General features: G+C 37.4%; 2 protein-coding genes across 8 annotated transcripts in view; one reads left to right on the forward strand and one right to left on the reverse strand.

The window, feature by feature from the left end:
* The window catches only part of MED23 (mediator complex subunit 23), a 41,691-nt gene extending 32,513 nt beyond the window's left edge, over window positions 1-9,178 (forward strand). For all 6 annotated transcript variants that reach the window (XM_082406334.1, XM_082406337.1, XM_082406335.1 and 3 more), the window contains 7 exons: window positions 1,654-1,890; window positions 2,870-3,035; window positions 3,596-3,668; window positions 4,468-4,682; window positions 5,345-5,465; window positions 6,212-6,343; window positions 8,027-9,178. In XM_082406334.1, coding sequence (XP_082262460.1) covers window positions 1,654-1,890; window positions 2,870-3,035; window positions 3,596-3,668; window positions 4,468-4,682; window positions 5,345-5,465; window positions 6,212-6,343; window positions 8,027-8,194 — 1,112 coding nt within the window. In that variant the 3' untranslated portion in view covers window positions 8,195-9,178. The remainder of the gene's footprint in view (window positions 1-1,653; window positions 1,891-2,869; window positions 3,036-3,595; window positions 3,669-4,467; window positions 4,683-5,344; window positions 5,466-6,211; window positions 6,344-8,026) is intronic.
* Window positions 9,179-9,637: 459 nt separating this feature from the next.
* ARG1 (arginase 1) lies at window positions 9,638-23,340 on the reverse strand. 2 transcript variants are annotated; one of them, XM_082406389.1, is made up of 9 exons: window positions 23,261-23,340; window positions 20,357-20,396; window positions 18,649-18,721; window positions 15,804-15,978; window positions 13,824-13,983; window positions 12,497-12,591; window positions 12,056-12,160; window positions 11,690-11,826; window positions 9,638-11,444 (listed from the first exon to the last, which is right to left on the reverse strand). In XM_082406389.1, the coding sequence occupies exons 1-9, from the start codon at window positions 23,323-23,325 to the stop codon at window positions 11,278-11,280; spliced, it is 1,017 nt and encodes a 338-aa protein (XP_082262515.1). In that variant the 5' UTR covers window positions 23,326-23,340; the 3' UTR covers window positions 9,638-11,277. The 2 variants fall into 2 exon arrangements, with proteins under 2 accessions (XP_082262515.1, XP_082262516.1); XM_082406390.1 differs by lacking the exons at window positions 20,357-20,396; window positions 23,261-23,340 and adding an exon at window positions 22,787-22,917.
* Window positions 23,341-26,389: the final 3,049 nt, after the last annotated feature.

Consider the following 26,389-nt stretch of genomic DNA (forward strand, 5'->3'; position numbering starts at 1 on the left):
TTTCATCTAATAGCTCTGTAGACAAAAGTAGGCTGGGCATGACCATTTGGGTAATAGTAGTTCTAAAGGTTTTATTTGAATAATTTTTAATAAAAGTGTTTTTGAGGGGCAGTGCTATGTGATGATACCATGAAGTATAAAATAGAAAACATAAAAATATCAACAGTTAAATCATAGCCAAAAAAAAAAAAGTAATATACAAGAGATCCCTTATTTTATATATTGTGTGATTAATTACCAAATCAGTATAGAAGGAGGGAAGTATGAGTTCAGAACAGACTAATGTTACTGTGAACTAAACAGATCTTGGCAGGCTTCTTGGATGGATAGTGTTTGAACTATGATGTATGTGATTTGTATAAAGAGAAAGGAGAAGAGAGCATGATAAGCAGAAAGAATCCTTTGGAAAAATCATGGAGGTGTTAAAAGCAAGGCATTTTGAAAACAATTGCCGCATTAGGCTAAATTGTACCTGGTGGTAGATCACCGTAAATGCCAGGCTGAGAAGTTATGATTTTATAACCTGCAGATAATCAAGAGTTAACTAGAAGTTATTGAGTACAGTCATGGTATGGAAAGCATTCTTTTAGAAAGGTGAATCCAGTTCTAGCCGCAGCATGTCTTGGAAGGAGGAAGCCATTTCAAAGACTTATGTCAAGACGTTCAGGTGTATGATTAGCATCTAGACAAGTGTGGTGGCATTGAAAATGAGAAAGAAGGGACAGATAGTCAAGGAAGTAGGAATTGGGCTTGATTGACCAGTTATGGGGAAAATATCAAAAGAAAGAAATCAAGGACAACTCTAAAGTTTTGAGCCTGGTAACTGGAGCATGGTGAGGTCAGTGACAGAGCACAGAAGTCCTGGAGCAGCCGCTGTGGGGACAGGGCATACTTATCTGGGGGGCAGTTCTTCTTAGTCCTTGATCTGAGATGTCTCCCTTCAGAGCAGAAGTCTGAATTGCGTTTTAGCGCTGCAGAGTAGGTATGAAGTTCAAGGGAGCATTCCTTTAAAAACGCTTTTCTTCTGGATTGGGTAATGTATGCACATGATGCAGTGAAAAGTAGTTAGTCCCATCCCTATCCCCCAGCTAGGCAGTTTCTTTCCCTATCGGCAGTCACTATTACCAGTTTCTTGTGTATCCTACCTTAAATACTCTGGAGTTGGTAGTTTATTTTTTTTCACAAATATTATGTAATATACACATTGTTCTGCACCTTATTTTTTTTTAACCTTTATAACGTATTAGGGTCGATTATTTTGTATCAGTACGTACAAAGCTGCTTCATACATGCCATAATTGACCTAACCAATCCCCTATTTTTCACCATTTATACTGTTCTAATCTTTTGCTAGTATAAACAGGGCTGCAGCAACATTGCTTACACATAAGTCATTTTTGCAGGATAAATTTCCAGGACTGGAATTGCTACGTCAGAATGTGATGAATATCCTTCAGTATAAGCTGTGTATATTGTTAGAAGCCTTCTGCGTTGTCCTAGAATAAAAATATTCATTGTATGCAATTGCCCAACATGTGAAATAGTTTTATAACCTTCTGAGCTGTTTTTTGGTAATCTTGAAAATAGAGGATTAGTTTTTCACAGTTGTCAGTAACCAGGTAACATTGTAATGATCTGTTTTCTTCTTGGCAGATCGTCCAGTGACCTATTTGTATAACACTCTGCACTATTATGAAATGCACCTGAGAAATCGCGAAAGTCTCAAACGAAAACTTGTCCATGCAATCATTGGGTCGCTCAAGGATAATCGACCACAGGGCTGGTGTCTAAGTGACACTTACCTGAAATGTGCTATGAATGCACGAGAAGACAATCCCTGGGTCCCAGATGACTCCTACTATTGCAAATTGATTGGCAGACTAGTAGATAATATCCTTTTTATTGTGATTTTTCCAGACTCTTCAGAAATAACTATATGTTGATTTGTGTGAACATATATTGTCTTTAAATATTCCAAGATTTTGATACATTCTAAGATTTCAATTTTTTAAGATCATTTTATTTGAAATGTTTTGAAGGTTTTGAAATCTTAAATTAGCAGCATTATGCCAGATAGGCAGAAATTTACTCCATTAAAATTTATATTTCAAAAAAGACCTTAGAGAAGAGATCTGTTTTAAAGAAAAAAAATCCCATTCCTAAGTAACTGTACTATGTGTTATAGTACATACATCTGTTTGCCACTGGAGAACATAGAATTTTGTTGCTTTAAATAAATCCCTGAATGTTTTTTAAAACATTAATAGATAACAATAAAACCTTATTATTTTTTTTTTTTTAGTGAAAGAGATTCTATATTGGTATTTTTATTTCTTCACTTTTATGTTGTTTTAAATTATTAGCACACTGTGCTTAATATGTCTATACACCATGCCACTATTTACTAGATAGAGCAATTTTACATAAATGGGCATGATTTCTTTTCCTATGCAAGGAATTATTTCCTGAAGTAAAAGAATTACTCATGAGAAAGTAATGTTCTTATTAACTTTCCTATAACTATTAAAAGAAAATAGGTTGATAAAGCCTACAGATACCTTGGTTGCATCTATAGCTATCATGTCACAGTTATAAGAGCCCACTTATATAAAACCAACCGTTTATACCTGTGGTTGACCACATGGTTGCTATCAGTACACTTCGGTCATGTCAAATTTATTTGTATTTGGTTTGTATTGTTTGCCTCTTAAGCTCTCTGATAAATCACTTCTTGAGGCCTCATAATCAGATGCATTGGTAATTGAATGAGATGTTTACATGTGAAACATCTGAAAACTGTAAAGCACTATACAAATGTGAGCCTTTAATCTCAAAATAATCAAATAGTTATTGCTTTAATCATCTGCACCAATGGCTGGCAAATCTCCTGGTCCATTCCCAAACTGTGACTGGAGATTCAATGAGTTTCCCAACCCCGCTGCCCACGCACTGCATGTTACTTGTGTGGAGCTCATGGCCTTGGCTGTTTCAGGCCAAGATGTTGGAAATGCTCTTCTAAATGTTGTCCTGAAAAGGTGTGTATCCTGTTTCCTGCAATAAGATTCATTGTTTATTTGTAGAGAATGATATTTTATTTGGAGCTGTTTGACAACCTGTTGTCCCAAGGCCAATGCACGTTGAATAGTGACTGTCTTTTGGGTCCAGATCGTGTCTTTGTAATATAGATGAAATGGAATGAGCCCTGAACAGGGTCAGAAGACCTGGGTTTGTTCCCACTTCTACTCTTTGTTAGCTGTTTGACATTTAATTTAGGAATAATGTTAACTTCTCACTAAAGATAGTCTTTCAAGATTCCCTTCTTAAAGACCAACATAAAGTAGGGGATAATGATTGGAGAAGAAGTATACAGAAGTGAAATAGTCTTTTAGCTCAGCAACCATTGTTAAAGGAGACAACCAAAAACAGAAAAGAAAAGCCTTATTTAGCTTTTGTTTATATTTTTACTCGCTAAAAATCCATTGTAGTTTTATTGAAATAGGTCAGTTGTCACCCCCCAAATGATATATGTTCTCAAAATAAGATCCATTGTCACTTTTATAATTTCACTCTTTTATTCTTTTTTCCCCACTAATAGTCAGCCTTTAGTGCCAAGAGAGAACATTACAGCATGGATGAATGCAATTGGATTGATCATCACTGCCCTACCAGTGAGTTAATCATTGTGATTTGTATAAGCTCGTCATGCAATTAATGAAATGTTTCATATTTTTTAAGCTTTCACATTATTGCTTCAGAAATCTACAGTGACTATTTTGTTTGCCTTTTGCATCAGATCTAAATAAATCTACCTGACTTATGGGTCCCTGCATCTCTGGTCCCACCTTACCTTTCCAACCTTAGTTTTCCCATTAAAATCTGATCTACCTTCAACCCCGTAACATGTTATGTATCTAGAGCCTTTGCTCCTGCAAATAATGCTTGTTGAGACACGTTTCAGGTAGTTCTGCCATGTAAGAGAATATATCAGAACCCTTATTCCTTCTGTCAGCTTCTCTAAAGCTTACTCATTCTCTGCTGGCTTAGGGCTTGCTTCCTCAGTGAAGTCTTCCATGACTTCTCCGCCCATGTGAAGTCTCCCTTCTGTGACCTCCACACGTGTCTAGTCAGCACCACACAGTTGTCTGACATCTTTGAATGTCAGTAATATTGTCTAAACCTGAGCTTTCCAAACTTGTTTGATTATGCACCTTTATGAATCACTTTTTCCTTACACTCCTCCAAAATATATGTACACACACACACATAGTTATGAATTACAAATGTGTACCAGTGTTATCTGTATAATAAATATAGGCAAAGTCAATTTACCATGTAGTAAATATCAGATACTAAATGAACTGGACATGAGAAAGTGCTATTATTTTAAGCTTTGGAGCAGAATACTGGATATGGGGTGGAATACTGGATAAATGCTATTTTTCACCAGGCTTTCTCCTGGTTTTAAAGGAGCCGTATTGGATTGTCCTTCATGATCGAATTGTGAGTGTTATCAGCAGTCCCAGCCTGACGTCTGAGACAGAGTGGGTCGGCTATCCTTTCCGCCTCTTTGATTTCACTGCTTGTCATCAGTCCTACTCTGAGATGAGCTGCAGCTACACATTAGCTCTGGCACATGCGGTGTGGCACCATTCTAGCATCGGGCAACTTTCTCTCATTCCCAAGTAGGTATTATGATTTCTTAAAGACATTTGATTTATCATTTCGTTTTTGTTTTTTAATCTCATTTATGCATGAGGTATATATCTCATTCAATAGAACAACTTAGAAGTAAAAGTCTTAAGTAGATTCTAGGTATCAGGAAGCCTCCTTTATTTCAGAATTGTTTGAATGAAATTAATTTGTATGTATAAGGAACAATCTGGTATCTTGTTTTCCATTACCATTTTGGGAGGCTTAGTCAAATGCATTCTTTTTCCAGAATATATCCCAAAAGTTGGCTTTTGAACTGCGTAACTAATATTAGGCTATCTTCTGATTTTTTTTTTTTTTTGACGGTATAACTGGTATTAATTAGATTCACATTTCTTGAGAATGGCCTTTATATTAGGTTGGTTATTCTCTTTTTATTTCAAATAATTCACATTCTGTCATTCCGTAATTTTACTATTAGGAATGACTTCTAAATCTGAAGTAATTTATTTCAATAATCAAATGAAAATAAGAGCCAGTGAGAGATGTGAGATTAATTTAAAATGTTACCAAAATTAAAGGAAACTTTTAAAAAGATTAGAAATTTTGCAAATACTCGGGTAGGCTGTATTAAAAAAGTTCAAACAGTTCAACTGATTTCAAGTAACAATAAATTTTTATTTTTAAATTTTAGGTTTCTCACTGAAGTACTTCTTCCTATAGTGAAGACTGAGTTCCAGTTGCTTTATGTGTACCATCTCGTGGGACCATTTTTACAAAGATTTCAGCAAGAGAGAACTCGATGTATGATAGAGGTAGAATAAAATCTGGGTTTTCCGTGATAAGATTAAGTTCTAAAAGATATATTAAGATTTCTTTCCCAGTGTTTTTCAAGCTGCATATCATTACCATTAGTAGAAAATCATTTTAGTGGGATCTAAGAGCAATTTTTGAGGCCTTAGTGTCCCCATAACTTAGTATGCCTATAACGAGTTTGATGTGTGATGTGTTGAACTGGAGATGCAGGGGAAATACCTGTCATCAAGGTTGAGAAGAAAGTTAAGGACGGAGAAGTGCATTTGAGAACATTCTCTGTAGTACAGAGGAATTCATTAAAATCATGGGAATGGTTGAAGTCAATCACCTATCACAAGAGTATAGATAAAAGAAAATGAGCCAGGAGTAGACCCTTAAAGTATGAGCCACCAAATGGAACTAAGAAGGTCCACTATAAAGGCTCCCTGAGATTGCACATATCCCAGAAATTGAGAGGTGGTTTCTAGAAAAGGGATTGTCTAGCTCTTAAGTTTAAGAGAATACTATTAGAAAGAGAAACTGCATTTAAGCTCTATTAGGAGGCAGTTTGTAGCAGTCTGGATTCCATTATAAATGCAAGCAGTATCATATCACCCATGTGCATAGAGGTCTGTGTGACAGTGACAGTTCTTCAACAAACATGTTATCCTCTGTGCTAGTCTTGTAATGGAGTCTAGCTGCATCAAGCTGAATTATTGAACCATTTTCTTACCATTTAAATAATTTTATATTATTTGTTAAATAGATTGGTGTGGCATTTTATGACATGTTGCTGAATGTAGACCAGTGTAGCACCCACTTAAACTACATGGATCCCATCTGTGACTTCCTGTATCATATGAAGTACATGTTTACTGGTGACAGTGTGAAAGAGCAAGTAAGTTCACTTTAATTATTTTTTAAGGACATTTAGTTTAGAAAACTTAAATACATGGCGGATAGACTTTTTTGTTTGGTTGAGTGGGGTTTTTTGGTTAATTTTTTTCTTTTAAGGGGACAAGTTTAATAGACCTTTTTAGGCTACGTGGCATATTACTCTGGACATAGTGTTAAAGTAAATACCTATTATACTTTCTCACACTTTTCCCCTTGATATTTGCAGCAAAACATCTGAAAAAGACCAGGGGGTTTATTAACAGTAAACTCATTAGGAAGAAACAGTACAGTATGGCTACTGAAAAGATCAGAGAGGCCTTGTGTTATAAGTGAAGCAGGGCCTAGTTTTCCCCCCAGTGATGAGGGTACACTGAGGACGTGAGACAAATCGCAGCATGACAAGAAGGCTAAAACCGGGAGGGTCAGGAGAATAACTAGTGAAGGGTATTTGAAGGAACTGGGGGTGCTTAACTTGAATTTTTAAAGTCCTGGGGAATTAATTGTATTCTTACTATTTGGGCGTTGCCATTTGGAATAGGTTTTAAATTTGTTCTGTGTCACTTTAAAAGGTATACAAACTGGTGAAGTTAAAGGGAGGCACGTTGTAACTCGACATATAAAGAGCCATAAAAAATTAAAAAATTTAAAAAAAATTAAAAAAAAAAAAAGAGCCATTCCCTGGGAGAGCTGTCTCAAAGTGGAAGGGACCTCCTTAAATCATAACTGAGTTTCCTGTCTGTGGGAACCAAGATCTTAGCTGTTTTAGAAGGGTGGAGAGAGGGCAGATAGGTGGAATTAAGTGACCTCCCCTCCATACTTCAATGTTATTTCTCTCTAAAATGGGAAAGGAACATAAATTGATAGATGTAAACATATGACTCCTAGTCTGAGGGATTCGTTCCTTGGAGCTGGCGACATGGGGTGGGGAGGGTGTCGACTCCTTCATGCCTCAGCAAGATTGTCAAGTGGGAACCAATTCAGAAATGTTCTCGTTAGCATATTCCTTATATTTGGGCCTAAGAAACTTTGACACAAGGGGAATACAAAAAGGAAGGATTATTAATGGGCTGATCTTTCCTAGTAAAATCCAAAAACATTTGAGTAAAGCTAAGAAAGCTATGGAACTGCTTGATGTATTTATTCCTTTAAAGTTTTTTAAGTAAGAGTAGATCTAATATTATTTAGTTTGAATTCCAAGTGTAAATCAAAACCAAAAAGTTAGCTTTATAGATAAATGTTATGAACGTAAGTTATTCAAAGAACTTCGACATATAATCGTGCTTTATGCTTCCGTGAAGATGGTATCTTAAAAGGATGATCCCCTTGGTGGGTATGTAGAATTCCCTGTGTAAACTCTACTAGCTATCGTCAGTGGGACGACTGGCTAGCTAGGTAAACGAGTATGTCTTTGTAAGTGTATGCATACATAGATAGACGCGCATACACGTGTATACATATATATATAATGTGTGTGTGAGGGACAACACATGTTTTTTCTCACGTAAGAGAGAAAGAGTTTTATCTGCTTTTGTTAAAACACAAAACATGCAGAGAAACATCTCATCCACCCGTTCCACTCCCTAGTTTATTGTCTCAGGGTATGTGTAAATTGCTTCTTTAAAGGTTGGAAATTGAAGTTCTCTGGTTAAAATACTTTTTAATGTTTAATGTTTTCATTTTTTAGGTAGAGAAGATTATCTGTAATTTAAAACCAGCTTTAAAGCTTCGTCTTCGATTCATCACTCACATTAGCAAGATGGAACCGGCTGCAGTGCCTCCACAAGCCATCAATAGTGGGTCTCCAGCACCTCAGTCTAATCAGGTGCCAGTGTCTCTACCAGTGACTCAGTGAAGTCAGGGTGTGCTGTGGTGAAAACGGACTCGAATCTATTAAATCTGAACATGATCGCGCTACATAGTGGTGGAGTAGAGGCAGTGATGTTCAGATTGTTTTATTCTGATTCAAGTGGTGAATCTGTTGACTTCCAACTCCCATCTCCCTATATTTTTGTCTCTAAGAGATAAAGTAAGCTACACGTTGTTCATATCCACAACAATGTACTAGAGCTACCTAGGAATGGGGACATATCTGATCAAATGACTTTTACTAGGCACTCTCAATCTTTCCGATCTTGGCCATTGTTTTTATTTTTTAGTATTAATGACTTATTCAGTCTTCAAATACACTGTTTTAAAGGCACCACACATGTAAAATAGTTATTACAAATCCTTTTATACATAAATCTCTTTTGGTGTATCTGGGATAAGAGATTTTTGTCAAGTAAAGGACTCTAGATTTCATTGCATTACTGGAGCAAATAGGTTCATATTCTCTTTAAAATGGCTTAAATTTTTTATCATAGATTTCCAAGTAAATGGGCTAACATTTCTAGTGTAGATTGGCAAGTTTTTGCCTTTGCCGTGGACTTGAACTTAACTATATGAAATGAGTTGGAAGTCATGTAAGAAAATAACATAGCTAGAAATGCATAAACTTAATAAAAATCATCCTTAAGTGGTGATTCTTTCATCTCTGTTTTTAAAAATAAATCAATTGCTTTTCCAGGTTGACACTTTTACCTGACAAATGATGTGATTCTTTGAATTTTTGTAGTCTTAAGGTTTTTAAGTATTTATATTTTTAAATATCATGTACATTTTGGTTCTTTGGAGTTTATTAGATTTTGAGAGACATACTGTTAATGAGGGGGGTGGCATTAAGATTGTAAAAGAGCTGAAAAATAATTAGTAAAATCTGTTGAAAGAATAAACTGTCTGATTAATTACTCAGTTTGAATGAGCATCTGCTGTGTGCCAGGCAGAGTACTGGCTGGATTAGAACAGAGAACTGAGCTACTGCCATGGGTTGTACACTGTAGTTGGTGACTGACATTGACCTAGGAATTAAGAGGTACATATTTTTTAAAAAAGAATTAGTGAAGTTTAACCAACTGTACTTCAAATTTTTATTTCCAAATACATTCCTCCTAGACCTTCATCTTCTTCAGGTTTCATATTATCATAATCACTAAATGTTTATTTGTCATGCAAGGACAGCTTAAAATTTATATAATGGTATAAGCAATTTTTCTAAGCTAATAATATTCTTAAAATTCTCCAGAAATTTTATGCTAGAAATGATTTCAAGTATAACTCTTAACCTAGTCTCAATATATTCTTGCTGCCCCAAGGACTATATTGCTTTGAGATCCTAGAATGGGAATAATTGTAACACTGGTATTATACAACCATAATAAAGGGAAATGAAAATCAATATCACTTTCTTAAGGATATATACATTCCAATTAATTTTATTAAAAATTCAATTTTTCCTCTCTAGCTTAAAAAAAAAATGGGAATATGATTTTCCCCAATAGGCTTTTAAGAGATTATTATTATTAATCAGAGACATTAATAAATACAGAAGCTTTATGTGTTTAGGATGCAGCTGAGGAAAAAATATTTATATCCATTACATCCTAAAATTTTTCTTTTTGAAAACTAATAGTAACTTTAGAGTGGCTATGTTCACTAGGCATTTCTGCAATGGTAGAAATAGTCTATATCTGTGCTGTACAGTACAGTAGTTAGTAGCTCCATGTGCCTGTTGAGCACTTGAAATGTGGAACTGAATTTGTTATTTTGTTAAGCTTTAATTAATTTAGCCACCTGTGGCTACTGTATTGGATAATGTTCTCTAGAGTAAGATCCATTATAATTGCTCTTACCTAAAAGTCATTCAGTAAAATGTTTATCCTACAAAGTCCATAGTGTCAACAGGTTTAAAATTCTGGGTTGCAGGCAAAAAATCAGATGGCAGAGGCTTTTTAACACATAAAGCAATTATAAGAAGAACAACAATAAAAATTCTTTAACAGAGCCTGCTTCATTACCGAGTCCACTTTGAGTTCTATATAAGTTAGAGAAAAGGGGAGGAGTTTGCTTCCCTTGTTTTGATTATAGTTTATTCTAATTTATTTTTCCACTTCCGTCACTATATAACAGCCGAGCTGAGTTTTTAGGATGTTTAGGAGTTCAACAAATGAGACACACTGTAATTGCAATGAGTGAAAGGTGGGGCATTTGGAAGCCACAAATAATTTTAGGTGAAATCCCGATCTGAATTAGCATATCTTAGAAATAAAATAGCAGTTTGATTTCTTTCCTCTTTCCCAAAAGACTATCATCTGAATAGCAGTCATGCTTAAAATATCAACCAATATCACGTTTGAGGCTTAAAAAAAGTAAAACATGGTCATCTAACAATAATGAAGTTGGAGATTGCCCAAGCCTTATGATTACTCATTTTATAGATGAAGGAACCAGAGCCAGAGAGTTTAAATAACTTCACCAAGGTCTTACAGTGTTTTGGGGCTAATGATTTCACTGTGGCTTTTTAATATTTATAGTAGTCTTAAGCAGGATGTGTGTGTATCTATGTCTGTGTGTGTGTGTTTTGCATGTATTTAGAAACCTATGTAGCAGTAACAGAATCTTACAAAGAGAGATAAAGAGAAAAGAAGTTTCTAGGGATTACAGCTTTGAACAACATGGAAATATGGTCCCTTTTCAGGTTGGGTAGTTTTATCTCCTGAAATCAAGAGTTCCACTCTATGTGCGGGGGCTGATATAGGTGTTTATTTTTAATGCCAGCACATTTTTATTTGGAAATGAATGTGTATTTCTCTAACGATAAGGCTTTTGCCAAAATGGGAATATAAGCTTTTTAATTTCACAAAAGTTAGCATTTCCATATCTTGAATTTCATACCAAGAGGGAATTGATACAGTTTATACTAATTGTACTAATTTTTACCAAGGTAAAACATTTTTCTGAAAGACCAAATCTTTGGGAGGGTAACTAGAAGTTTAACTAAACTAGTGGATTTGCTAATTATGTCGTTAACTGTGAGATTTTTCTATGACGTTTCCGTGTTTACTTAGGCAGGTTAAGGTAATCAGTAGGCTTATGGTTACCCTCCCGAGCAACTCCAAAACAAGCCAAGGTTATTGCTACTGCTGTGTTCACTGTCCGAGTTACTTCTTCTGGTGTCTTCCCCAGAGATGGATTCACTTCCATTATATCTAATCCTGACAGTAGCCCTACAACAACAAATGGAAATAATGTAATTTATTAAATAGTTGACATTTTTAATTTAGTACAGACTGACTTGAAATATTATCCGGGAGTAGAAAGAGGTGTAACAACTGAAAACATCTCAGTCATTGCATCATGCAATGGACATTTAGGAAGTGTCCGTTGGGGCTCGATTTTCAGATTTGGGAGGTATCAATATATATTGGCCAGGTATACACTTCCTTCTTTATTCACTGAGATTTTTACCTACCTGTTTTGTAAATTTCTTCTGTGATGTAGAGACCTTCTCTGTAAGACAGACCTCCCTGGACTGGTGTGCCAGTAGCTGGTGTGAAAGACGGGTCCAGTCCATCAACATCAAAGCTCAAATGAATTGGCCTTTTCTTTCTTTTAAGAGGTGGGAAAGGAATTAAGTTTAAAGTTGGTGGTTTAATATTTTGTAGAAAAATACAGTTCTTACTTTGCTTTATAAAAAGTAACAACCCAGTGAAGTTCCATGATTGTACTTACTGGCTTTATTAATAACTTACATTGACCAGTGTCAGTAGCAAGTCCTTTTCATAATATTTATGTTACACACATACAGACACACATACACACACACAAAGTATCATACCTTCCTAGTAGATAGCTGAATGCTTCTTCCATCACCTTGCCAATTCCCAGTTTATCCACTTCAGTCATTGAAAAGTATTTAATTCCCAGAATTTTCAAAATGTAGCTATGAAAGAGGATATATTAATCTACAATTTATAAGGAGGCTGACCCTATGCCCTCTTGTTTCCTTTTAAAGAAAAGATCAGTGTGGTGAGATTAAAAAAATATTTAAGTTTGGTGAACTGTATGTATATATCAATATATTTTTAAATAGCAAGTCAAGGTAAAAATCACCTGAATACATACACGTATATGTATGTATGTGTATACATGTAAATATATGTAGATATAGATATATAGACTTGGTGCTGAAAATAATTTTTTCTCATCGGCTCGACCAGCACACCTAGCAAGAGAAAGGACAAAAAGGAAGATAAGTCACATCAAGGAATAAACTTACTGTTCCCCAGGGTCCACGTCTCTCAGGCCGATATACACAATATCTTTGGCAGATAGGCAAGGAGTCATCCAGGAGAATCCTGGGACATCGGGCATCTAGAATTGCAATGGTTCCATTGGGTTATATATGCTTCTTTTGAGCAAATCTTACATTGAAATTTAAGGACACTTGTTAGATTGCGTGTATCTTGTTTAGAACATAAATCTCAGGGAAATCATTAAAATGTAATACAAAATTAAGAATGAAGTGCCTGCCCACCTGTGCTACCCTTGTTTGCTTTGGCCTTACCCAGCTTCACCCTGTGGCCCAGACCTAACCTGAATCACTTGTCAGCATTTACCTGCCCTGCACCCCATTTCCACTCCGCCCTGCTTTCCTGGAACTCTTCTGTAAAGAAATCAGTGTGCTTCCATTACTTTCATAGCCTCCTTCTTTTCTTCTCTTTCTCAGTAAAAACTTAATCCAGAGGGCGGTTGAGAGTGGCTAAGGGAAATTTTTGATCAGACCTTTGGTTTGACCATATATTCAGATGTCCTGGAGCCAAGCTTGGCTGTTCCCATGAGCTAGCTACGCATTTTGCAAGCCTATATCACTTTGGTCATCTGTTTGGAAAACATTGTTGCCAACATTTAACATTAAGGAGGTTTTGATCCCCAAGTATCATCACGACGGCCAATTTGCTACAGTTGAATCAATAAAAATTGTTTTATTGATATGCTACAGCATATCAATAAAATTATGAACCACAATGTTAAATCTTATTCTGGAATTTCATCTTAATGTCTTTTAGAAAAGAAGTTTCCAAGGAGGAGGTAGTTCTTCCTCTTGGGATTTAGATATATGCTTCTCATAGTAAAGACGTTAAATAATAAACCACCATAATCCTCATTTGAAAACTCCATTTTTGAAAAGGCCCTATGATGTGGAGGGGACACTTGGTAAGAATGAGAGGCTATGGGGTTGGTAGTAGAAGGAGGAGGTGCCAGGAGACCAGTTCTGGGCCTTGCTGCACATTTGGTATGTCTGCTAACCTCTGAACCTCTGTTAACTTGCTTATAGAGGATTCCTCTCTGCCCCACCTACTAAAAAGGGTAGTTTAAGAATCAAAAGGGAAGCTACATATGAAGTCAGTTTGCAAACTATCAAGTAAGGTCGAGGTACAGAGCCTCACCACCTCTATCCGCCCACCCATTGCTTATTGGCTGCCCAGAAAAAGGTTTGAGAAATTAATCAAGAAGATGGCACAGGGATTCTTAACTTCCCTTCCGCCTCCTGAACTTCTGCTAAAGATAATTCTTTTGTAACAAAATACCAACCAGCGGTTTACCTTTCCCTTTAGTTCCTTCAGGAGGAAAGATACAGGTTGTCCATGTAAGTTCCCAGTTGTGGTTGTCAGTGGAGTGTTGATGTCCGTGTGAGCATCCACCCAAATGACACAGAGATCTGGGTGGACCCTGGCATGGCCAGAGATGCTGCCAATTGCCAGACTTGAGAGGAAAAGAAGTTTGTATGGACATCAGGTTTGCAGTATCATTATCTATATCATATCATAAATGCAATATCCTCACCTGATTTTCCTTTAAGTCAAAGTGGCTAATATTTCTGAGAGGTTTTAAACTGGAGATGCCAATTAAACAATTATAACAATAGAGAAAGTATAGCTTATACTTAATATTTACTAACAAATTATATTTATTCACTTCAATGGCATTACTAATAAATTTGTAATTTTTTTCAAAACCACCTTCTAATAAAATTGCAAATTATAGTTTAACTAAAAATTAACTGTGAAAAGACAATAGCCACACAAGAAATTTTTTAGCATGAGACACCACTCAACTCTCAGGGTTAAATCGGGCTCGTTTTCTGTACTCTCATCTCTCTTGGTAAATACTAATTCTCCCAAGTGAATTAGGACAGAGTCCTTCCATTTTTCTTAAAATCCAATTCTTTTACAATTGGGGAGCATCACTCAGAAGGCCTTATATCCACTTCAGCCAGTGTATCCTGGGAGCTCACTCACTCAGATCCTCTGCTGGAACTTTCTAGTCTCCTGCTACGTATTTAAGGACCCGCTCTTAGCCAGATCCAGAACCCTCAAAGTTCATCTCAAACATTCCAAGCTCCAGAAAACTTGCCGGAATGAAAATGCTAAGTAATATTTTACACAAAAGTTAAAAGATCAGGATTTGCCATGCAATGCTTGCATTCTCCCATTTGTGAATCTTCAGGGATCCTCCAGAGAATCGTGCACTTTCAGATTCTCAGAGTGGAAGCAGTCGTTTCTTGATGTTCAGGTATTGATGATTCAGCTTGATGTTTGTCTTTCCCTACAGGTTTCTTTTCCTTTGGCCTTTTGCCACTTAAAATTTCCACTTACAAATTTTTCCACTTGAAAAAGAAAGTGAGCTCCAGTTTCTCAATGGCAGTTTTGTCACAGAAGCCCTGGTAACACTTTGGCTTCAGGGGAGAAAACGGAGGGGGGTGAAGTAACTGACTCTTGCATCGAGAGCTATTGTAATGTTTGTACTTTTTATCTAATTATACTTCTTCCGATAACATATCGTGGGACCTTGAGAGTAAACATGGAAAGACTCGCGTGCAAAAATTATCTTTGCCACATTATTTATAATGGTGAAAATTTGAAAATAACCTGAATATCTGAAAATATGGATATATATAGTGATATCATACCTTGATGAAAAATTAAGCAACAGTAAACAATTATGCTTGTATATATCATGAAGTAACATAAGGAAATTTGTAGTGTAGATTAAGAACAAAACAGGATAATACACAATTGTTAAAACCATACACAAGGAAAAAATTACGGCAGGAACGAAGTATGCCAGATTTTCAAAATTCCAGTACAAACGGTTGTTAGAGAATTACAACTGCCATTGTTTTTTCCCTTTTATATATGTGTGTGTATTTCAAAATTTTTACAATTATTAACTTTTATAATGGGAAACACCTGCTTTAATTGTTGACCTAAATGAGTTGTTTCTATTATCAGTAATCAAGTACAATAAGCTGACTATGAATTTCCTCAGTGCTTATTTAGAAATGTAAGCCTGAACATTTTGCCGCAATCCATTCATATGTCATGTATTTTCTGCTGTTATAAATCTATGTTTCCAAAATAAAGTGGTAACCAATAAAATTAAAAGAAAAAAAGACAGAAATTTTGGTTTAAAATATTGATCAATGCTCTCCCTTCCTTATTTTCTCTCTTCTCATGGTTTTGGTGATACTTCCTTTACAGTATTTGTGCCAGACTTCCATAGAGATAATCATTAAAAAAGACCTGTGGTCTCCGCCCAGTACAAGGCTGGTCCTTCCGTTCCTCTTGATTTCTGCCACCACATCAGCCAGCTGTTCACTTGCTTTTCCCACAGACCTTGGATTCTTCACCATTTGAAAGGGACTGTCATTAGGGACATCAGCAAAGGTCAGGGCCCCATAATCTTTCACATCATACTCTATAATTAAAATTAAAAGTTTCAGGTTACTAAGTAAAAAAAGAGATTACAAAACAGCCTGTAGGATGATTCCAACTTTACCAAATAGGTGTATTTGAAATTAAAAAAAAAAAAAAGTCTGGAGTGGCTGTAAAAACTTGTGAAGGTGAAAACCTTGTCCACTGTTGCCTGACAGCATCATTCCACCTTTGCTGTACACCCGTGCCTGCTGTATGCTGGGTTCTCTGCAAATATCGATACTTCTTGAATCAAGCCAGTTAGGCTAGACACGAAAGTGTAACAGTGATAAGCTGGTTTGGGCTTAATGGGTGGCATCACTGTCTTGGTCTCTGTCTCTGTTTATGTGCTGTCTACTTTTCTACAATAAGCATGTTTTGTATATGTAATGAAGAAATTGTTTTTAAAAGAATATGCAGGGCTTCCCTGGTGGCGCAGTGGCTGAGAATCTGCCTGCTAATGCAGGGGACACGGGTTCGAGCCCTGGTCTGGGAAGATCCCACATGCCGCGGAGCGACTAGGCCCGTGAGCCACAGCTACTGAGCCTGCGCGTCTGGAGCCTGTGCCCCGCAACGAGAGGCCACGATAGTGAGAGGCCCGCGCACCGCGATGAAGAGTGGCCCCCGCTTGCCGCAGCTAGAGAAAGCCCTCGCACAGAAACGAAGACCCAACACAGCCAAAAATAAATAAATAGATAAAAAATCCTTCCCTCTACTTTAAAAAAAAAAAAAGAATATGTATACATATATATTTATGCCCAGAAGAAAATACACCAATATTTTCTAAATTTTCTTACACTATATTAACAGCCCGTGGTTTCAGTCCAATCTGTCACCAGCTGAAGCAGCTCAGCTCCCTGCTCTGTCCATTGTACCTGCCTCATAGTGGGACTGTCTGAATTAAATAAGAACAAATGATTAGCAACGAGCCTTAAAGCTTCTGTGAGGTCAGGAAATAAAAGCTCTATTATTATACTTCTTTAATAAAGAAATTGCAGCTAGCCCAAAGTTTCTAAGGACCTAGGTCACTCCCTAAAAGGCCCTGTTTAGGCTTCAATTTACAGAGCTTCATGTGATGTAAGTACAGTGTTCTGAACTAACCAGTCATTGTACGCTGTAGTCATTAAATGTCCGTGTGTATCCATGATTCAGTAACACCTTCAAGATATTCAACCTGATATAAAATATGACCAAATTATGCTTGTTAACAGAGGGACTAGTCTAGTCCATTTCCCCAAGCCTTCTGTTCTCTCTTGGGGTCTTTTTTTTTTTTTTGGCTTTAAATGTACAGGTCAACCAGTCTTAGAAATATCTACAGTCTTGCAACCATCACCATAATCAAGATTTAGAATATTTTCATCACCCCCTAAATTCCCTCGTGCCCCTTTATGGTCAATCCCTGCCCCACCCTCAGGCAACTACTGATCTTTGTCTTACTATGCTTTCGTCTTTTCTAAAATTTCATACAAATCATACAGTTGGTAGTATTTTGTGTCTGGCTTCTTTCACTCAGCATGATGTCTTTGCCATTCATCCATGGTCTTGCCTATGTCAGCAGTCTGTTCCTTTTTATTGTTGAGTACTAGCCCATAGTATGGATGTACCACTTTTTATTTATCCATTCACCGGTTGATAGGCACTTCGTTGTTTCCATTTCTTGGCTTTTATAAATAACGCTGCTACAAACATTCAGGTAGAAGTGTTTATAGTATATGTTTTCACTTCTCTTGGGTAAATATCTAGGAGAAGATTTGCTGGGTCAAGAGGTAAATGTATGTTTATTTAAGAAACTGCCAAAGTGCTTTCCAAAGTGGCTGTATCATTATGCATTCCCACCAGAAATACACGAGGGCTCCAGTTGCTCCATATCCTCCCCAACACTTCATCAGAGTTTTAAATATAAAGATGACGTTTACTTCAGCCCATACTTTTAAAATTATATCACTTTGCATTTGCATGCTCGTATATATGTATGTATATGTATATGTGTACACATACACTCATATACACACCATGCAAACACTAGGTACTATTATTATTATTATATTACTGTTTTATTTTCTCTCCTTTTACAAATAGGGGTCCTCTTGCTAGTAGTGTACTTCCTGCTGCCCCTGGCTTTTCATTTTCGATTCCCCTGACTCCCCTACCACCCACCCCCAGTTCTTGCACACACACATTCTCTTATACAAGAGTCTGGCTGGAAAGACAAAATATCTGAGTGAAGATATTCATCCAACAGTATTTACTGAGCATGCTCCCCATTGCTGCTTTTTTAATAGGATGTACTTCTAAGGTTATAGCCAATGCTGCAATTCTGTGGTATAAATGTCACTCCAGACACGCCCTCTTTTAGCAGGAGCCTGGTCATTCCTTCAGAGTGAGAAGGAAATCAGGCTGATCTTTCAAGTTAAAAATTACCTTGCTTAAACTAGTGGTTACCAGTGGGGAGGGGCAATGTAGGGGTAGGGGATTAAGAGGTATGAACCATTATGTACAAACTAAGCTACAAGGATATATTGTACAACACAGGAAATATAAGCCAACATTTTATAATAACTATAAATGGAGAGTAACCTTTAAAAATGTGAATCATTATATTGTACATATATGTAACATATTGTACATTAACTATACTTCAATAAAAAGTAATTAATTAATTTTTTAAAATTACCTAGTTCTTTAAGTTTCTCAAGCAGACCAGCCTTCCTCAATACTGTAGGGCCTTCTTCCACCCCTCCTCGTGGCTGAACAATTAAAAAATAGAGTAATTCAGACATTATCATGACCATCTGATGCCCACAATAGGAACCCTTTTCATTAATCAATTGAAGAGTAACTATCAATTTTTGAATACCTACAGAGTCAACAATTTACATTATCTCATTTAATCATCACGGCAAGGTAGATTGAATTACCCCTATGTCAAATATGAAGATCTAGAATCAGAAAGGTTATATAACTTTCCTAACAAGTGTGAGAGCCTTAGTTCACATCCGCATTCTTTAGATTCCAAAACTTGCATCTCCTCTTCTCCATCACACCGTGTTACCAGCACAGTGAACACATATTTTGTACAAAAGCACTCCGAGAGATGGAGATACAGTGATTAAAAGGAGAGGGCTTCTGTCTTTGAGTAACTAACAAGCTAACAGGGGATTTGGATATTTAATCCCAATTACAGTACTTAGAGACTTGCTTCAACTCAGATACAAGATTCATAACCACAAAAACAGGATGATCGTAACTCTGCCAGGGGCAGAGTGTGTCAGAGAAGTCTGCGTGGAGTAGGCTGATATTTCTGCTGAGTCCTGCAACATGAGTAGGTGTTCAGGAAAATAGATAGGGTGATAGAGAAACTTTGCAAACCAGGGGAACAGCTTGAGTAAAAACATAAGAAAAAAAAAAAAAAGAGCGTGGCATGAGAAAGACCTACTTGCAGGTCCTCACGGTGGTAAGTTAGGGCTCTTGGGGAGAAAGCAGGCGGCAGGGAAAATCATCACCCAGGAGCCGAAACCACAAAACTAACCCAGTATTTCAAGTTTTGACCTGCTTAAGCACAGTTGGCACAATTCTACCTTTGCTCATTTTACATCAGGGAAGCTAACACGCTTCTTCCTGGCCATAAGTCTTCTCCAGCCTCCTGGCAGATTAGCCATCTAAAGAACCGGTTCGTGCATGTGTCTCTCTGATTCTAATTTCCAACAAGCCTTTTCAGTACAGGAGGTTACTTTGTGTTCTCAGGGGAGAAGGTGTGCCAAAAGATAGGTGCATCTATCCCCAGGACTGTGCTGTGGCACCAAACTAAGCAGATATTTCTTCCCAACTCAAATTACCGGATGACTTGCCCCAGCTGCCAGGCAAATCCTTCATGTCAAATTCCTGTCCCTGGAAGCCAGGGACGCCCCACGCTCAGCCGGACACATTTGCTCCTTCACTCCACTCCTTTTTTGTATGACTCCCACCCCCTCTCAAGTAGATACAATTTCTCCTTCTTTAAACTCCAACAGAGTGCTGCTTGGCTCAAATTTTGCCTTGGTTTTGTGTGTGTTTTTGTCTTTTCTCCATTATTAGATTTCAGTCCAAGTTTTTCTACACTTCCAGCACTGTATTTTGTAGTACGGAGCTGACACGTAGTAGATGCTCAAAAATTGTCAGTTTGATAAAACTCCCTGCCCTTTTTCCCTCTCCCTTTCAAACTTTAGAACAAATCTCATACACCCCTTACAAATGAACTTATTTACAAAACAGAAATAGACTCACAGACATAAAAAACAAACTTATGGTTACCAAAGGGGAGATGGAGGAGGGGATAAATTAGGAGTTCGGGATTAAAATATACACACTACTATATATAAAATAGATAACCAACAAGCACCTACTGTATAGCACAGGAAACTACACTCAACATCTTGTAATAACCTATAATGGAAAAGAATTTAAAATTTACATACATATATAAAACTGAATCACTTTGCTGTACACTCAAAACTAACACAACATTGTAAATCAACTATATTTCAATAAAAATTTTAAAAATAATAAAATAACACCATTCTGAACTTTAAGAATTATAAAAAAACAAAACAAAACAAAACAACAACAAATCTTATACACCCCTTAGTTGATACGAAAGTCCTCCCTCAGTATTTGTAGAGGATTGGTTCCAGGACACCCACCCTACCCCACCACCTCCCCATCCCCCCACCCCTACTCCCCCTACCCCCTGCCCCCTGCACGGATGCTCAAGTCCCTTACATAAAATGACATAAAGATATTCCAGATACAGAACCCGCAGATATGGAGGCCCGGCTGCATATTTATTACAATATCACAGTCGATCAATTTCACAGAGTGACACTTTTTAGCTTTTTTTTTTTTTTTTTGTCTGATTCAAACTGCTTCTAATGATTGGTCTTTCCTCATTGTTCTTTGTTGGCTCTACTGACTTTGAAGCTGGGCTCCATTCCCTAACTGACCGCAACTCTAAGATCCTCTGTAGATCTAAAGATGCACCAGTGCAGGTCAGGAGCACAGGCTTTGGTATCAGACAGTCCTGTCTGGAATTACACAGTCAAAGCTGTGTGCCCTTGAGCAAATTCTCAGACCTCTCTGAGCCTTAGTTAACTCAACAGTAAAATAAATATAATACCTACTTCATTCTTTGCCGCCACCTCCTCCCCTTAACCACTGCCCTGCAAGGGAATGGAGTCCTTTTTCAGATTCAACCTTCTAGCCCTTTAATCCTCTCCTTTGCCTATTTATCCAACTTTACCTCCTTTAGGTGAGGACAGAAATTTATATGTTGGCCATTTTTTTCCCTTCTATGCTATGGCTTAGTGTAGAAAAATATCTCTCTCTGAGTCCTTACTATCATGAGACAATAAGCTTCATTCTCATGGGGCCATGTTTTAATAAGGAAGAGCTGTAGAAGGCAGGAAGGAAGAATTATGGAGAATGGAAAATGCATCTGGCTATATTTCAAAATATTATGCCCTAGAGTGGCTGTTATTATCAGCATTTGGCCTTCTGCTGAGGTCCAGGGGTCAGAGCATATTCAAGCCGTTTCTTCCCTTCCTTCCTTCCTTCTTTTTTTATCAGTCATTTCAGTGCTGTCTTTGTTAGAACCTGTCCCAAGAATAGGTGAGCACATTGTGGATTTTGCAATTACCCCCAGCATTAAAAGAAACACTTCTTTGTCAGCAAAATGTCCCTGTGTTTCAGGAGAGACCTTTGAAAGATTTCCAGGGAAAGTGAAGCAGTATTGACTGACAGTCCAAATGCAGTTTGCATCTCTAACCTCCGACCTGTCCCAATTTGTTTTGTAATAAAAAAGCCAGAGTGCAAAGCAAGAGTTCAAAACTAAGAGAAGAAATACATTGCTCAGACGGGCAAAGAGAAAGTTCTAAGAAACCTGAGAAACCCCATTTAAAACAACCACAACCACAAAAAATAAGCCTGGGAAGGTGTCAATTCACACTCTATCCTGTTTGTTTTTGTTTTTGTTCTTCCCCATCCCCCCTCTTTTAGCACAGACGCTTACAGGAGTCGAAGATATCTGTAATCTCATTAGATTTACCAGAATGAGTGTGCCTGGGCAGAAAAAAAAAAGACTGTATATTTACGTGTTGCTGGCATGTTTTGGAATCTGGAAGTTTGATAAATTCATTAGTCCTTTCGATGTGGTCAACTTGCAGGTGGGTTTCCTTTTTGTTTTTCTTTTTTCCTCCCTCAAAGAGAGGTGCACAAGGGACTCTACCTAGTCCATGAAATCAATACTTTTATAGAATCATGAAAGCCCTAAAATAATATAAATCACTCACAAAGTTGATAAATCAATAATGTTTAGGTTATCCACATTTTTAAATTCTAAAGGTTGCTGCCCGTCTATGAAATTTTTCTAGGTGTTAATTACGTAACTAAACAAATGTGTTTTCTTAAAATTCTATCTCCTTCTACATATACACAGTAACACCAAAAGCAACGAGAGCACGGAAATCTGAATGAGTAGCTACAATGCAGAAAAAGTCTATTTCCATTCAAATAAAAATATTTTCTCTTAAAAAAATATGAGGAAAAATTCAGCAGATTTAAATAAAATTAGCTGTGGCTGAGATTAGGAGCCATAAGAATAAATGGATTTGTGACCATAATTATACAATGATGCAAAATGGTGAGAGGACTTTAAAATATAGGTTTCAGGTCAGGTTGTATCAGGGAATTTAACTAACCAGACATTAACACCTTACTAATTTTGGAGTTCGAAACTTTCTCATAAATTCCGGTTATTCAAAGCCAGGGTTTTTACTCACCTGGCCCTTTGAGAAAGGAGCTCCGATGACCCCTATGGATTTTGGCTTGGAACTCATGCTCCAGCACTGCTCACCACTGCACCCAAGGTCTCGAGCCAGTCGTCACTCTGCAACTCTCAGTGACGGAGAGCACATATTTTTTTCTATTTATAATTGAGTTAAATCTGTTTACTTTATTCTAATGAGGGAGAGTGGCTCCACCTACTGAAACAAAGCAACCGTCAAGTGGAAGTCCAGCAAGTTCATACTTGGAATAACTATGAGTCCTCCGGGTCTAGGTCTCTAATTTAAAGTGAGATTATTCCTGTAGCCAGTTCACACCCATTTGACAAAGCCAGCTGGTGACATTAATCTTTCCTAACCACCACTTTGATTTCCTAATCATAATTATCTTTTCTAGTCATAATTAATTAATCAAAACCACAGAAGAAGTGCTATGGTTCTAGCGGTGCAAACTCAGGGCATGGCACTTACCTCCTCCAGGTCTTTGCATCCTCCTGTGTCAAAAGGGCTGGGACTAGCAAGATGGTCTCCCACATCCCTTCCAGCTCTACAACCCTGAATTCAGTTTTCACTCTGGGATTAATAGTTAATCCACGAGGCACACCTCATACACCACCAGAGCACAGTCTCAGGGAAGGCATATGACTTCCTTTTCTGATTATTAATTGAAGAAAAAATTAATTGCCTGATTAATAACCCAGAAGTGTTACCATACTAATTTTGAAATATGATATGTGGGAAAGTAACAGTTATTGGACTCATAATATCAAAATGAAATAGAGATGCAAAAACAGCCACGACTGAGTTTTTATCATGTGCCAGATGCTGTTCTGTTTTATATGATCTCATTTAATCTTTATGTGACTTTTATGACCAGTCTCATTATTTGTGTTATTTTACTGATGAAGCAACTAAAGCTCAGAGGGGTTGCCAAATGTCACAAAGAGGAAGAGCCATGACACAGTCGTAGGCATTCTGGATCCACCTAACCACTGGACTTTACATTCTAAACGCAGATGAAGTGTCAGCTATGTGTGCCTGTCAGATCAGTGTGTAAGATCTTATAGAAAAACCCAAATGAACTTTTTGGCCAACCCAATATATCCTAGATATTTACTTGGGGTATTTTGTATAGCTAAGTATTAACCTCTTATGGTTTCACACTGCAAATAACTTTTTCTAATCTGTCAGTAACCTGATAACTTTATATATATGTCATCACTCAAGATTCTTATTTTTGAAATAGGCAGTGGAATAATTTTTTCCTTATGCTTTGCACTTTGGAAGTTTCATTAAAGTCCTTTCTACTCCAAAATCACAAATATATATTTCTGTATTTTCTCCTATTTGCTTTAGAGTTTATGTTTCACATTTAGTTCTTTAATCCATCTATACCCATCTTTGTACATTGTGTAAGTTTTCCAACTCTATTTTCCCTTGTAGAGTCCATCAGTTTCCTCAGCAACACCCACTGAGCCATCCTTCCATTTTGCCTCATGGATTCGAGTGGTATTTCCCTCGTGTACCAAGTTCCCCTAGACACATGGGCTCTTTCTTCTGATCCATTGGCTTATTTACCTGTGGCTGTACCAGGTCCGCACTCTTTGATTATCCTGGCTTTACGGTATATCTTACCATTCTTTGGTTAATAGTAACATTTTGCTCTTCTTTTTCAAAAGCGATTTAGCTATTTATGAGCCTCTGTTCATCTACATATTCAGAATAAGTTGTTGGGTTCCTTAAAAAAAATCCTGCTAGGATTTTCACTAAATTTGTAGATGAGTCCATAGAGATTTGATACCTTTCAGGTTTCATTGTGGGTGTATTATTTTCACTCTAACATCTGAAAGTTCCTTCTATATCAAGCTGAGGTTGCTTTCTTATTACTTGACCTGGTGATTACAACCCTTCAATCCAAGTAAAACACACTATCCCTCGGCTTCATGTCTTTCTTGCATTCTCTATTGTTTAGCCTGTATATCCCCAAATACCTCACCAGTTTCTTATATTACATGATGGCTACTCTCCTTCAGGTCATCAACTTGGTCATTCCCTTCAAAACATCTTCTGGCTTCCCTATGGCCTCCTTAACTATGTGATTCCATCCAGAGCCAAGTGCACACATCCAGGTGTAGATGGAGTCATCTAGCCCATCAAAGACAAATTTGGTAATGCTTGACTTTCCAATTCACTGATAAAAATACTGAACAGGGCAGCACCTATGAAAGAGCTCCTTGGTATTCCGATGGAAACCTCAGCCCAGATTGCCATAGTTCCATTAATTAGTCATGGATCCACAGGTACAGCTGTTCCCTCAATTCCCAGCTCAACCACTCCATCTTGGCTGTAAGGATATCATAAGGAAAACTGCCAGGTATGTCAATAAATTCTTGCTGCACTTTGCCTGCTACATTTTGTCACTTACCAGTCTGACTTCCCTGTCAAAGGTGATGAATGGACCCTGAGAGACACTCTCTTCTTGGTAAACCCATGCTGACTTCTAGTGATTACTGTTTCCTTTTTGTTGTGAACATAAACCATCTTTTCTATCTCCAAAGCTGTCATCTCAGGACTTCTAAAGGAAGAAGACAGAGGACATCTTACCTATATCATCCTATCAGAGCTCCAGTTTTTCCAGCTCAATCCTTTCACTTATTTTAGAGTGTACATATTAAGTTTTTAAAGCCCTTCTCCTAGTAATACAAACCTCTTATCTAATATCTCTCCTTCTCTCCCTCCATCTTTCACTCTCTCTCTCTGTCTCTCTGTCTCTGTCTCTCTCTCTCTCTCTGAAATCCTATCTAGCACTTTCCTGAAGATGGGACCACATCTTATTTGACTTGGATCCAAAGCCACTAGAATGAGGTTTGACACATAGGCCCTTGTATTAGTTGCCTAGAGCTACCATAACAAAATATCACAAACTAGATGACTTAAAAGAGCAGAAATCTCTTATCTCATAATTCTGGAGGCTGGACGTTTGAAATCAAGGTGTCACAGAGCCATGCTCCTCCTGAAACCAATAGGAGAATCGTTTCTTGCCTCTTCCTAGCTTCTGGTGGTTTTCCAGCAAACTTTGGCATTCCTTGGCTTGTAGATGCACCACTCTAATCCTCCATCTTCACGTGGTCTTCTCCCTGTGTCTCTGTGTTTTCCCATGGCCATCTTCTTATAAGGGAACAGGTCATATTGGATTAGGGCCCACCCTACTTCAGTATGACTGCATTTGACTAGTTATACATGTATGCAATGACCCTATTTCCAAATACGGCCACATTCTGAGGGACTGGAGATAAGGACTTCACCATATCTTTTGGGAACACAGTGCAACCCTTAAGAGCCCTCAGCTAATGTTTTTGCAATAAAAAGAAAGGATGAATAAATAAGTTCCATGATGAGAGAAACCAAAAAATCATATAGCTCTTACCCTCTACCTCTTTCCCTTTCTAAGCCTCCAAACTGTGGCCCATCTCTGCATTGTCCTTTCATCAGCCAACTAACAAACAAGACTCTCTTCCGATGAAACCCAGGAGTCTTAGCGCTTTTATAAAGAACTAGAAAGTACAAAAAATCCAAAGGACTAAATCTCTAATGAAGTGA

This window comes from Balaenoptera borealis, assembly GCF_965194805.1.
Source record: "Balaenoptera borealis genome assembly, chromosome: 9".
Lineage (NCBI taxonomy): Eukaryota > Metazoa > Chordata > Mammalia > Artiodactyla > Balaenopteridae > Balaenoptera > Balaenoptera borealis.